The 14,148-nt window shown below is 40.1% G+C and overlaps 2 protein-coding genes across 8 annotated transcripts in view; one reads left to right on the top strand and one right to left on the bottom strand.

Annotated features, from left to right (window-relative positions):
- LOC103788657 (uncharacterized) overlaps nt 1-14,148 on the top strand; it is a 304,484-nt gene that overhangs the window by 211,568 nt on the left and 78,768 nt on the right. For 5 of the 7 annotated variants that reach the window (XM_078353346.1, XM_078353347.1, XM_078353344.1 and 2 more), the window contains one exon: nt 12,461-13,147. In XM_078353346.1, coding sequence (XP_078209472.1) covers nt 12,616-13,017 — 402 coding nt within the window. In that variant the 5' untranslated portion in view covers nt 12,461-12,615 and the 3' untranslated portion in view covers nt 13,018-13,147. Of the gene's footprint in view, nt 1-12,460; nt 13,148-14,148 lie in introns of those variants that run through there. The other 2 variants (XM_078353352.1, XM_078353350.1) reach the window with 1 other exon arrangement.
- On the bottom strand, nt 7,280-12,864 carry TMEM74 (transmembrane protein 74). Its single transcript, XM_008983348.5, has 2 exons — nt 12,746-12,864; nt 7,280-10,105 (listed from the first exon to the last, which is right to left on the bottom strand). Exon 2 carries the CDS (start codon nt 10,064-10,066, stop codon nt 9,149-9,151), a length of 918 nt encoding a protein of 305 aa, XP_008981596.2. The 5' UTR covers nt 10,067-10,105; nt 12,746-12,864; the 3' UTR covers nt 7,280-9,148.

Raw genomic sequence — 14,148 nt, 5'->3', positions numbered from 1 at the left:
AAATTAGCCATTTGAACCTACCCAAGTGGAAGGAGAACTGGGAAATACAACCCTTGTTTAGGCTGCTGTTCTCTAGCAAAAACTCTACACAAAGGAAATGGGCATGGATCTTTGGCAGATCTGCCATAATCTCACCCTTCCTTTAAATTTTTTTTCTCTGGAGACTGGGTCTTACTATGTTGCCCAGGCAGGTCTCAAACTCTTGGCCTTAAGCAATCCTCCTGCCTCAGCCTCCCAAAGTGTTGTGATTACAGGTGTGAGCCACTACACCTGGCTAATCTATTGTTTCTTATACACACAGACTCAAATCCCAAGGAGGAAAACTAAAAGACCCATCCAGATTATATCCCCATCTCCAAATCCAAGACCTCCAAAATATAGTCTTCTCATAAAGTTGCCAGATCTTGTGATATGGTAAACTATAAACGGATGATATGTTACACCTCATAAAAAACATACAATAATGGAACAGGAACATGATAACCATAAGAAACAATCTGACATAATAGTTCGTTCGTAAGAATGCTGAAACTTTCAGTCAGGCATTGTGCTGTTCTTCTGCCCTGTGGTGGGCAGGGGGTCAATTCCTTTGATATGCCCTGTTCTTCTTTCTGGAAGGAATCCCTTGTTCACTGTTTCCAAGGCCCCTCATTCAAGGCCCTAGTAGTTTCTTCCTTTTATCTGTGGCCACATCTAAAATAAATATTTAGGAACATGCCTGCTTTGAGGGCACTACGCATTTTCTAGCCTGTTTCCAACTGGTACAAATTTAGGGACTCAAGCGTTTTTATTAGGGCTCAAACAGTCTAAGGCTCATGGTTTCTTTGGGAATGTAATTCCCTTAGAAACAGGCTCTTGCATTACCTGCTTCCCATCAGTTCTGTGTGACAATAACCATATTAAAAGTTTCCTGCCTCCAGCCTGAGTTGTTTCTTAGTTTCCTGACCCATGGCTTCTCTTTTTCAGCTTAACTGATGCTCTTTTGAGACTATAAAAAGCAGCTTTGATCTTACATGCTCTTTGACCTAAGACAGCATCATCAGTGACCTTTTATTGCTTCAAGTCTCTTTCAGCTTCATATTTTACTGTTTAGGGTGTCACCTCTGTCTCTCCTAGGCCCCTTATATTCTGTTTGCAACCAGGAAATTCTTTCCTGAGCTCATCATTTGTAAAGCATATGACTGAAGGCTGGGATTTCTACCCTCTTCCTGCTCTTGTACCCTGGTTTCCCTGCTACGGATCTACTCAGCAGTAGGGGGCATCACTGATTATGCCATTTCAGTATCAGGAGAAAATGAGTTCAGTTTTTAGCAACTGTTCTTAAAGCCATTTGTATTCCAGAACAGTTAGTTTTGCTAATTTGGCAGAATGTGGACGAGGTTCAATAAAATCCAAAGATAAATATAAACACATGAACTCTGTGGTCTGGATAAATGGCAATGAAGAAGAGTTTTTTTGCCAGAGTGCTCATTGAATAAAATCTTTTAACACTATGTTAAAAACAACTCAACCAAATGACAGGATTTTGTTGGATTTTGCTACGATAAAAGCGATTTTGTTTAAAAGATAATTAGGCTGGGCGCAGTGGCTTACCTCTGTAATCCCAGCACTTTGGGCAGCCAAGGTGGGCAGGTCACTTGATGTAAGAATGAGACCAGCCTGGCCAAAATGGTGAAACCCCATCTCTATTAAAATTACAAAAATTAGCCAGGCATGGTGGCGGGTGCCTATAATCCCAACTACTTGGAAGGAGCTCCCGACCAGCCTTGCTAAGCTGGTGAAACCCCATCTCTACTAAAAATACAAAAATTATCCAGGCGCTGTGGCAGGTGCTTGTAATTCCAGCTACTGGAAAGGCTGAGGCAGGAAAATTGTTTGAACCCAAGAGGCAGAAGTTGCAGTGAGTCAAGATCAGGCCAGTGCACTCCAGCCCAGCCAACAGAGACTCCGTCTTAAACAAAAGATATTCAAATATTAATATTTTGCCATGTATGCTGATGATTAGAGTTATAACTATTCAAGTTCTAGAGGATTATAGACATTTACATACCAAACTTCACAATTAAACAAAAGGCAGTTTTCCAAATTGTTTTTCCCTTCATGAAGGGAGACGTAAATTTCTTTTTGGAGGGATGTGTTTATGATGCTGGAAGTAAGAGAAATCCAAATGAGCAGCTTCCACATGATAATGATGATGAAGGAAGGAAAGAGAGAGGGAGTGGGAAAAAGGAAGAAAAGAAGAATGAAAAGTAGGATGAGGAGGAGAAAGGAACATAAGGAAAAGAAGATTATGTCTTATGATGATTGGTAAGCATCTGCCAATTGGCCCAAGTTAGTTTTTCATCAGCCAATAATCCACATGAACATATATGAATCCAAGTACCTTCAAAACCTCAGATTCTGCAGTTACAAAGAATCTCACTTAAGATAATGGAAGCTGTTATGATGGGATACCAGAAAAGGATTTTTTTCACTTTTCTCTAATTTTTCTTATTTAAGTTTCATCAGAGTTGACAAAAGTAGAGGAGCAGGCATTCAAACTTTAGGTCATCTGTCTCTATGTTTCTGAAGGCTTTATTATATGATGTATTGTGGAGCTTATGCAAGACACTGCACAAGAACGCAGAATGCCTGGCACATAGTAAGCACTCAAATGTGGCTTCCTCTCCATCCTTGGATCCCTTACTGAGACTATATAAACTCTAAGTTCACTGCTGTGCACATAGAATAACTACATTTTCTTTTCAATCCCAAGGAAAAGTGTCAGCATAAGCTTATTTGAACCTCAGTGGGGGCGAGGAGTAGGATGACTGTGAATTCTGATAGTTTTGACATATATTTTGATAAATCACTATATTATCTAAAAGCAAAATAGTGATATGATTTCTTTATAAGGGTTTCTTATTTCTCAGATCTTATGTCTGTTTTCTTTAGTTTATAAAATGATAAACACAAAATGAAATAGCTAGTATAAATTGATTTTTTAATAAGAAGGGTCACATTCCTTCTAAACTTAAGTAAATATGGAATTTTAGTGAAGGAGTCCCAGGTTTTAATTATTTCCCTACTGCTCATTAGTTATATAACTTTGGCCAGTTATTTGACATTCTTCAGCTTCAGTTTTTCATTTGTAAAATGCAGATAATATTTGCTTGCAGAGATGCTGTGAGAATTAAGTGAGATGAGGTATGAATTAAATAATACATCGTAAGGACTATATGACTGGTCCTGACTAAATTCACGTTGACCAGGTGCACAGTCTGAGACCTTTCAGACTCTTTTCCCCTCTAGCTTGGCAATCAGGGACATGTAAAAAGGTGGCTGCATCAGACTGAGTCCTTTGCTTACTGACCTGCAAGGGTCATATAGCGAGAGGCTGTGGAATTGTCATAACAGTATCACTTAGCTCATTCTGAGTGATCAGAGGTGGTTAACAAAACCCAAAAGAACTTCTAGCAAAAAATAGATATCTAAAGAAGTAGACTTTCTTCCTATAAAGGATGTAGATAAGCCTCACTTCCAATTGTCTTTTTAGAGTTTTTGACCTTGACACACTTACATATAAGAATAAAATTCCAGTTAATAATATAAATTGTGATACATTCTGCAAATAAAAATGGAGATCAAAATTAGATTACTAGAAGATTAAGAGTAGGGCCATAAGTTAATTTGATATTTCTTTCTCACCTAAAAGCTTTCTAGACACTCAGATAAGTGTTTTAAAAAAATATCCATTCGTGTATTTTTTCCATACCATAAAACATATACTCTAAGTTCAATGCTGAGTGATTTAGAGAAACGCAAATAACTTGGACTACTTCCTATAAAACAACAAAAAATAAGGCACAGTCTACATTATATAGTGATATGGTAGCAAGAAGAATGACAAACCTGAATTAGGGATAAATATTCATTTTAATTTTTTTGGACAAATAATTTCAAATATAATTTTAAAAGACCAAATTGGCATTACAGATTCCAATTTGAATAAAAGTTAAATGCAATAAAGCATTTTAGCAGTTTTATTTTAAAATGATATGACACACTTGCTATTAACATATAAGGCATCAAATGTCCTAAGAAAGAGCTTGTAACCTTAATAATTGCCCTTGAAAATATCAAAAAGCACATAATCAATGTCAAATTATTTTTTTGGTAAGAAAAATAAAATTGAAAGCACATTGAGAACCACAGGGGACAAACTCTAAATACACAATATAAAATAACTCATCTTTCTTACATGACATTTGTTTAGAGCCTGGCTAGGAAGCCTGAAGATGGCAGTGGAAAAATAGGAAGAGCTGTTCCTGAAACACAGGAGAGTTATCCAAACTTGAAACAAAGAAATATACACCCTATAGTTCCCTGAAATAAAATAGAAAATCATGGTAAAATAATTTCTAAATATGCCACACTCTTATGAGTCTGAAAGAGAAGTTAAAAAATAAACCAATAAACATTTGTGGGAGGCTGAATGACCAAAACAGGTTTATAATAATTACGGCATCTCATTCTGAGGCTGATCCCAAATTCTTCATTCATGACCTGCAAAAGACTTCACTTCTTCTTAATGTCAACAGTAAGGCATGCCAAACTCCTATAATAAAACGATTCTAACAATAGCTTTGGATATTAGAGCTGTATAACTATAAAATATAGTCCAAATGCACAGACTTGAGTGCACATAAATCTTCACACAAACATAAACCATAACTACACTCTTAAGTGTAAGCCACAGATTTTTGAAATCAGTTTTATGTGTTTAAAATAACGTCTTGCTTTTTATAGCATCAATTCACTAGGCAAATTATTTCCCAAGACTTATAAAAGTTGGAAGGAGGTATTATAGAATATTATGAATCATAAAATGATATAGCTGAAAATCAGCCGAAAGACAATGATATGTTAATTCTCTTTACTGGGAACTCTTTTTACTCTAGAAAAGCCAGTGAGACTTCATTATAATTTTCTCATCATAGTCATTCTTTATGTCCAATTCTGGGAAAGGTTAAACCCATTACAGAGAACAGTAAGTACTGATAGTATTACATCTTGCTGTAGTAGGTGAACTATTGGTAAAGGTTGTGAATCTTTCTTGTCAGACCACATTTTTGTGGTGACATTAATTGCTGCAATGAAATCTGACCTTCAAGTTGAAAATCATTCTCCTAAGAGATAGATATATAGAGCACTTTTTAAAAAATTTAGATGATTAATCCAAGTAAAGTTTTACATGCACCTACCATTGCACATGAGAAAGATGAAGACCAAAATGTTCACATGCTTCTGCCTAGAAGTTTTACTTGTTGGAAAGATGTAAAAAAAAAAAAAAAAAAAAAAAAAAAAAAAAAAAAAAGTAGAGCCATTTGGGTTCAGACCTTTAATTCTTGATATTTAAGTAGCATCATGCTCAGTCACTGATTTAACCTTATCCTGGGGGACTGAGGTAAAGGCACACATAAGTTTGGTAGTGCAGTCTCTTTTCAGAAGCTGTACCTTAAAGGGCATGTGCCAGCACTGGTCCAATTGGGTCTTTATAACAAATAAAGATGAGGAAGATGGACTCATATTTTAAGCAGACAGCAAAGCATGTGATATCAAGGCAAGTATCTTGATCGTACAGAATCAAGGGTTATAGCAGTCATGTGGGTAAAAGCACACATGGCCTCCAAAAACTTCATGATTCCAAACAGTCTTGTCTTCCTCTAAACTATAAATCAGCTAAGCAGTGGGGAGCATGAAGAAAAGCTGTTCTTTATACGAGGGGTCAGTACATCATATTACGTGATCTACTTTAATAGCTCCCAGTGGGTGGCAAGGACACACAGCACTGCAAAGAAAACTCTTTGCAAACTCTGTACCAGTTTAAGGTGCCCTTAAAAGGATTGGCTTATTAAAGATATTAGGAGCCTTAAATCACCAATCAGCAGTGTGTAGATCCAAGTAATAAAGGAGAAAGGCAGCTTTCTTTCTGTAACTCACCCCATTGGACCACACTGCTGAAAGATGAGCTGTCTTCTCATTGAGATTAGGAAGATGACTCTGAGTTTAGATTTCTAAAACCATGTAAATAAGCTATAGACCTAGAACCACTGAAAATGTTTTTCTTCTCTAGGTCTAGCAATAAAAATGTTCATAGATAACAACCAGCACCACATTGAAGAGACAATGTAAGGCCATAAATCCCCATGAAGGATGCAAGACCAACCCCATAGCTATTGTGTGGCCAATGTCTGTAGAATGTATCACCTGGTCTTGCCAAAGTAACTGTAGAGCCAAAAACGCTCCTCATCAGATTGGAGACAACAGTAAATAAAACACATGGCTTTTCTTTGCCTGCGTTATCGTCATTTTAAATTCAAGTAATCTTCATCTTGAATTCAGGCACTGCCAGGATGGATAAAGGCTACATAAACCAAATACCCAGGGAAAAGTCGATTAAGGCAAGCATCTGAAGAGTGTCACCACAGCCCAAAGGGAGTCATCCAGATGATTTTCTAAATCATATAATGTGTAGTGGTTTGCCCTCAAATAAGTAGAATCTTAAAAGATATGTGCTCTATATGTAAGCATATTTAAATAATGTTGAAATATGCATTTACTCAAGATATGTGCTCTATATGTAAGCATATTTAAATAATGTTGAAATATGCATTGACTTACTATATTTCAATTTTAAATTTTAAAGAAAATTATAGAGTTCTAGAAAAAAAGAAATATATTTTGACTTGTTAGGTCTTTTTCTTCTCCCTTGAATATTTTTTTTTCCAAAATGTCATTTTTCAAAATGTTGCCTCTAGATCACATCTACATTATTTGGTAGCTCTGCAGGATTCAGTAAATGCTTCTGCATGAAAAGCTTTATCATCAGTTGAAAAGACTTCCTAACACTTGATTCCCAAACTCCTCTTCCTTCATAAACTGAAAACCGGCTCCACATTAATTCAATTTAATCTGTAATTTGGCTAATTAATCCTGTTTCACCAATAAATAAAAACAAAACTCAGTTGATCTCACTTAGCTTCTGTGAATAAACATGCGGTTTTTTAATGCCTTCTTTTTTTAACATACAGCTTAGACCTACTCACTCAGCAGAGCAGTAGGTTGTTTCCTTCTTGTCTCTACATTATCCAAATTGGATCGTTAAGCAGGCTAGAGCTGGACTTAGAAACCTTCAGAATATAAAACTTATGCCACTGGTAAGGCAGCCTCAACAAAAATAATGAAATGAGAGTCACAGTAAAACAAAGTTTGTTCAAAAAGCACAAAGAAACAGCAATGGAAAAGAAAAGTCATATTTATGTCATCTCAATTCCTTTTGGCCATCAGCACTGCTCTATAACATAAGAAATTAACTACCTCTAGCTTCCTCTGATGCCTATATAATTCCTCATTTTTACCTAATAATGCTTTCATATGCCCCTCCTCTCTTTTTTATTGTCTTCTGAGGCTCCCCTTTTTGTATTTCACCTCAACTCTTAGTTATATGCAGCATATCTCACTCATCAAATCAATCTCTGGCACCCATGAGAGCTCATCCACATAAATATCTTGATTCACACATTTTTCTGGACAGAGTCACCCATGTATTCCACAGTCATCCACAACAACACAAATTTCAGACGTTTGAAATAGCCTTTAAAAAATCTACAAATAAATCACTTCTTACTTCCTCATCCCTGCTATCTCATACCAATTCCCAGCTCCTGTCCTCTTTAAGAATGACACCTTTGTCCTGGTAACACAATCATGGGAGTTACAACAACTCCTACAGCCGAAGTTGGAAAAACCTCCAAGTAGAGTTGCAAAATGTAAGGTATTTCTGCGGTTGCATTTCCCATACCCTTTCTGAACTGTCACCTTAATGAGGCACTGTGTCACTGTGGACACCCGGTGTGTGTCTTGCAAAGTGAGTACCTTGCTAATCATGCTGCAAGGTTTTGTGCTTTATGAGCAAGAGTTTGTGCTTTATGAGGCAAAAGCTCACAGTTACTGAATGACACCTAGACCACTCTGAGTGGGAGGTGAGTTCTGACGATGACTACAGTGCCCATTGAATTAGTGTTTTTAATCTCTCTCCATTTTAATTTTTTTGGCTTTGGGCTTAAGGACTGCAGCTGTCATGAGGGAAGAAGTTGTTGCTTGGCCTAGAGCAAGTGATACAGCCTGCAAGGCACAGTCCCCAAAAGTCTAGCTGCAATTTTACTGGTGGTTTTCCCCAAACAGCAATAACAAGATGTCACCTGGGGGCACACCAGAGCCAATCATGATTCAGGCCTGCCCAGATGTTTAGATGTCTGGAAATATATTTAAAATGTCTCATGGCTTGCCTCTTTGGTGTGAGAAATAGTGGACTTCAAGAGCACAAATAACTGGTATGATGGCAAAATCACAAAAAATAAAATTTATATCAGTAACTAATTTGACTTCATTTTAAAAAAGAGCAGTGACCCTGGCTGATATCTGGCACTAACACTGTTGTTTAAATTCACATTGGTCTTACAATGATTGACATAATTTTCTTTTATTAGAAAGTTTATCCTAATGACTTAATTGCCATTTTTGAATACAGGAATAATTTCAAACGTAGTATTTTTTATAATAAAAACAGCCCAACATCCTCAAACTTCAAAATATTCGAACTCAAATCTCCATATTTTAGTGTTTTAGTCAAATAACAAGAAGGATAATTTAGCAAGAAAATGGATAAGCACCGTTGAGAATTAAATGTAAGCCTTATTAGTGATTAGTGCTTAGTTCTCTTTCACAAAATAGATTAGCAATTGATCCTACTATGCATAGGACTACCTAGTGTCCAAAGAGTAATATCACATATTTGTGTACTGGATCATTAGAAATATTTTTCTATTGAAGTAGAAGTTCTTGGCCATTACAGATCAATTAGCCTTCAGCTCTTCAGAAGGATCGGTGTGGCTGGTTGTGGTTTCTTATACATCTTACATGGCTTTTCTTCTAAATAGAAGACACATGGAGAACAAAATCACTCATTGCCTGTAGGTTTGTGAAATAAACTTTTCTTGCCAGGCAAATAAATTGCACTGTGATTTTTTTTTTTTTTTTACAAATTAACTTCTTTTTTCATACTATAAAATGCCAAGGCAGACTCTCAAGATGTTCACAACCAGAATTAACTCTGTACAGCGAGCTCATCTTCCTCTACCAAGGACAGTTCCAGAGTGTTTTCATTCGTGCTGGTCTTCACCCTGAAGTTGAAAGAACCATAGAGTTTTGCAGACTCTTTGGAAGAGGCAAATCTGTTTCGACGATAGAGCTCCCCCTTCCACATGGACATCATTAGCAAGCAGGACAGTACGACACCCCCCAGCGTGAGGAGGCAGAGCCCCGCAATCACACAGCGATCTAGGTGAGCCCCCAGCCTCGCGCTCTCCTTCTCCAGGCGCTCCATCTCCCGGGCTGCCACAGTGTTGGGGTCCACGGTCACTTCCCGTGGGACAATGTAAGAGATGATCACCAGCAGGATGCCAGTGACCAAGAACAAGATGGCGCTGATGAAACCATAGTCTATGGACTTCCCTGAAGACGTGGCTTCTGAACTTGTATCATCCTCCTCTTCAGATATCAAAGATATGGCAGCCTCTTGGGACCACTCGTTTGGATTTTCCCAGCCAAGCTCCCCAGGGTGGTCATGCCCTTTTACTGATGGCGAGCTCTGGTTCCGCAGCTCCAAGTTGATGTTTTTGTCCACATAGGTAAAAGAAGTTTCTAATTCCTGGCTGCAGCAGTTACAAACTTTCTGTTCTGCTGTTATTTGGTTGTTCCCTGAGTGGAGAGGTCCTGGTGGAAAAGCATCTGGAAGAAGGGTACTGTTTTGCAGAGAGAAGGAAGGGGATGCTGGAGAAGGACTAAGTTTAGACCCTTCCATCTCAATTGCTCTTGGGGTAGACTCACACTGTCTCTGACAGCAGAGAGCAGTTCTTGTGGCTGCCATATCTGCCTGGTCACCAGGAAGCCCTCTGGAACTCCAGTCCCTGGCATCACAGAGGTCTGCCTTGTTGCTCTTCTTAGCAAGGGAGTAGAGCTCCATGAAAACTAGTCAGACATCCCCCAGCAGCTTCCGGAAAGTCTGCCAATAACAACAGAGTTAGATAAGAACCTAACAGAAGCTAAGGCTGTACTTCCAGGAGTGTTGCTCCTGAGAGTGCCATTTTCTTCACAGCTGCACCTGTTTAGCCCCCTTTCCACCTCAAACAGGAAAAAGAAAGGAGGGGATACCTAGTGGCAGGAAAGTGTGGAAAGAGCAAATGCTCTCACTTGTCATAGTGATTAACACTGAAAAACTTAGGTCAGGGTAGAAAGGTGCATGGAGGAAATGGCAGTGTCTACTGAGAAAGGATACTGCCATCACCAAGCCAAATTTATCCAAGGACACACATTCCTGCAAGAGGATCCCTCAAATGACAAGGCAGGTTTCCTGTAAAAAGACAAATGAGAAAGGCAAGAGCCCTTTTTAATAGAGCTCCCAATTTTCTGGGAAGCACAGACTTTTTTTTTTTTTTTGAGGTGGAGTTTCGCTCTTGTTACCCAAGCTGGAGTGCAATGGTGTGATCTTGGCTCACCACAACCTCCGCCTCCTGGGTTCCGGCAATTTCCCTGCCTCTCCTGAGTAGCTGGGATTACAGGCATGCGCCACCATGCCCAGCTAATTTTTTTGTATTTTTAGTAGAGACGGGGTTTCACCATGTTGATCAGGATGGTCTCGATCTCTTGACCTCGTGATCCACCCGCCTTGGCCTCCCAAAGTGCTGGGATTACAGGCTTGAGCCACCGCGCCCGGCCCAGACTTCTTAATTCAATTAGACTGTAAGTGATTACACTCTCCCTAGTTCAGAACAGATTCTAATACAGATTAGCTTCAGAGCATCACCATGAGTGAATGACTATACACCCCTATCAGCTGGGCAGGAAGTCAGCATTTTGATTCTGCAGATCTGAAGTAGATAAAAAAAGGCCAGCTTAATCAGCCACCTCTGCTAACCTTACATGTCATATATTCAATGACCCTAATCATACAGCCCTTTATTTACAAGTCCATATGCTGCTTATTCACTGTGCTTCTACTCAGCCCTATTCCCTCCTTCCCCCATGGAACACTGTGCCATGGGGGAGCATGTTCTGAACCCCAAAGCATATAGGCAACAGACCTTACTGCAATCCCTGCAAAATACAATGGGCCAACTCACTGATCCACACACACACCTGCCTGTTTCAGCTGCAGGATCTGTTACTCCCATTCCCTGGGTCCATGTGGGTCTGTGTTCCTCCCTCTCTGCATGCTTTGCTAACACACATGCACAAGAAATTGACCATCTGGCTAGTTTTACAAACCCAATCTAGAAGTAAACTGAAAATAAAAGACAAACTATAAACCCACAGAGTAAGAGTTCTGTGCAGGTAAATAGGTGAGAAGCTATTTCCAAGGTTACCTCTGGAATTTTATAAACATGTCCCTCTTCATCCCTCATTGCAGCAAGGGCATTCCTGGAAGAGAACTTTGGTTTGAGCAGAAAACCATCTGCCTATCTTTCTTTGCCTCTGCATCTTTCCAAGGAATAAAAATTCACTTTCCACTATCACTAAATATAGAGATTTTAACCAAAGGCTTTTATTTTACTTCCAAATCCAGGGTGATAATGGATTTAACCCAACGGCTTGAGGCTTCTTATGATTCAAAATCCACAGCTCCAAAGCTGGTAACAGAAGCACAGGCAAGGGTCACCTAAGGTCAACCTGGCAACTCAAAATATGGGAGAGGGAATCGACATGTTTTCTGCTCTACATGAGAGTTTATTTAAAACAAAAAACAAAACAAAACACGCTTTTCTTCTATTATCGGAGTTTCTCTACAGTGAAAACAGCAAAGACACCAAGGGCAAAACAATCACTAGTAAACTAGAACAAACCCCCGACTGAAGGATCCCTCAATGAATGAAGTGATGGTAACAGGCTTCATCAATTACCGATAACTCTTCTCCCAGTTTTCTCAGGCATTAGGGGCTCTGATTAACCTTTGGCACAATTAAACTCATCACGCTAGCCTACTTTGGATAAAATCAGCAGGGTTCTTTGAGACTTTCAATTTATAACAAAACAGGACTGCAATCCCCACTTAATTCCCTACAGCCGCCTCTACCTCTCTTTAAAAAAAAGCTACTCCCGCTTGTTCGCTTGTTGTATCAGAGGTACGCTAGCAGCACAGTCCTTTGCAGCTCCCTAATCCGGGGCTTCCATTCTCAGTGGAGAATGGATAATCCCAAGGGACCAGCTAAAGGCGCTTTTCTTCCGTCCTCTCCCTCTTTTTCCTCTGATCTGCTTAAAAGCCCAGTTAACGACATCGCACCTTAAAGCGAGGGGACAAGCACTTTCCCTCGTCCATCTTTCATCTATTAACAGCATTAATATTTGCTTTAAACTGATACAGGCAAGGCTGGTCTCAGGGAGGCGACCTCTGGATGCGCCCCGCGCGCGCTGAGCCAGGACAGCAAGCGGCAAGCACCAGGCAGCGGTGACCCCCGCAGGCGCCGAGGGATCGGGAGATCATTCCTGGTGAACTGTGCGCCCACCGAGGCACTCGAGATGGTGATGTGTCCGCGAAGCAGGACACCTCGGGCAGGGAGCGGGGATGTGCGCTCCAGCTCTGCTAGGCTCCAGGGCTCTCACTCTCGCACCCAAAAGCCTCCACCCTGTCCCATTCCCCACCGCTCACCTTCTACTTCGGCCACCCGGTGTGGCTCGAGCACCGTGCGCTCTCCCCGCAAGGCTCCCGGAGAAAGTCCCCCAATCACCAGCCGCCGCACTTGTAGCCTCGGCACGCCGCTCGACTCCGCTGGGTGGGCAGCGCCCGCCTTGGCGGGCGGGGTGGGGCGGGGCGGGGCGCTCCCGGAGCATCCCGGGAGTTGTAGGCCGGGGGCGGTCCCTGTATCCCTCCTGTCTCTGTCTCCTCCCACGCCTTCTGGGTTTTACTCTTCCTGCAGATGAGTTCCCGCCCTTAATCCTCCCTGGCGTTTAAGATGACAGCACTGGTTTCTAAGCTCAGAGTGGAGTTCCCTAGCCTCAGGTGTGGACACAAGACTGAAAAGGAAAGTATATTTGGCTCCAAATGTGCCAGGTAATTTGCATATTTTGTCTTATTTAATAGTCAAAACAAATCTTCCAAGTAGATTTTATTAATCTTCATTTTACGGATGTGGAAATAGGCTCAGAGAGGTTAAGTGCCTTATCCACAGTTACCAAGATAAACAGCAGCTTCTGAAATTGTATCCAGGAGTCAGATTCTAAAGTCATTGCATTTCTCACAAAATTAGAAGAAATGTGAGCATTGAGGGTAAGAGAAATGTGATCACTGAGCGTGAGAGATTGTCCCGTGTGCCACCATATCCCTTGAATTTAGCACAGTGGTATTCGTCGAATGCACGAATAATAATGACTCAAAGTAACAGTTAACATAAAGAGCGCTCACTATTGCCAGGCCTCTTCTAAGTACTGTAAATACATTATCTCATTTAATGCTCACAATTTATTGTTAAACTGCTGTAAAAATAACAAAAAAACCCTCTCATTTTAACAGAAGAGGAAACTGAGTTACAAAGGAGTAGAATAATTTGCCCAATATCACACAACTAATACTTAGCTGAGGAGGGAGCATGAACACCAGCAGATTCTAAGCATTATATTATGTGGAATGAATGGAAGAAACACCAGAAGACTAGAATAAAAAGGGTCAGGAAGGAAATCTGAAGGTTGAAACTCCTGAGTTACGACTCTCAGGATAGGACAAGGTAATCTTGTTACCAACCTCTTTCAAACAGAGTGGAATGCAACAGCCAACAGCCACTGAAAGCCCAGGGTATGTGTAGCTTGTAGATAATCTCCGGTTTTCTAGCAGCCCGTTGGGACAATTCTAGGGGAGCAAAAAATGATTATATTATGTATGACATTTTGCTTGTAGCTCACATAAATACTGTGGTTGCTTGCTTTCAAAAGATAGATCAGTCTCCTGTAGTGACAATTATGTTGGTATTTCTTTACACTGGATAGAATCTATAGTTTCGTGAATATAGGAGTTCATAATTCTGCCCCTTTAAAATCCTTTTCCCCCCCTATGATTAT

Source organism: Callithrix jacchus, chromosome 16, assembly GCF_049354715.1.
Source record: "Callithrix jacchus isolate 240 chromosome 16, calJac240_pri, whole genome shotgun sequence".
Lineage (NCBI taxonomy): Eukaryota > Metazoa > Chordata > Mammalia > Primates > Cebidae > Callithrix > Callithrix jacchus.
This window is presented reverse-complemented; position numbering and strand designations above follow the sequence as displayed.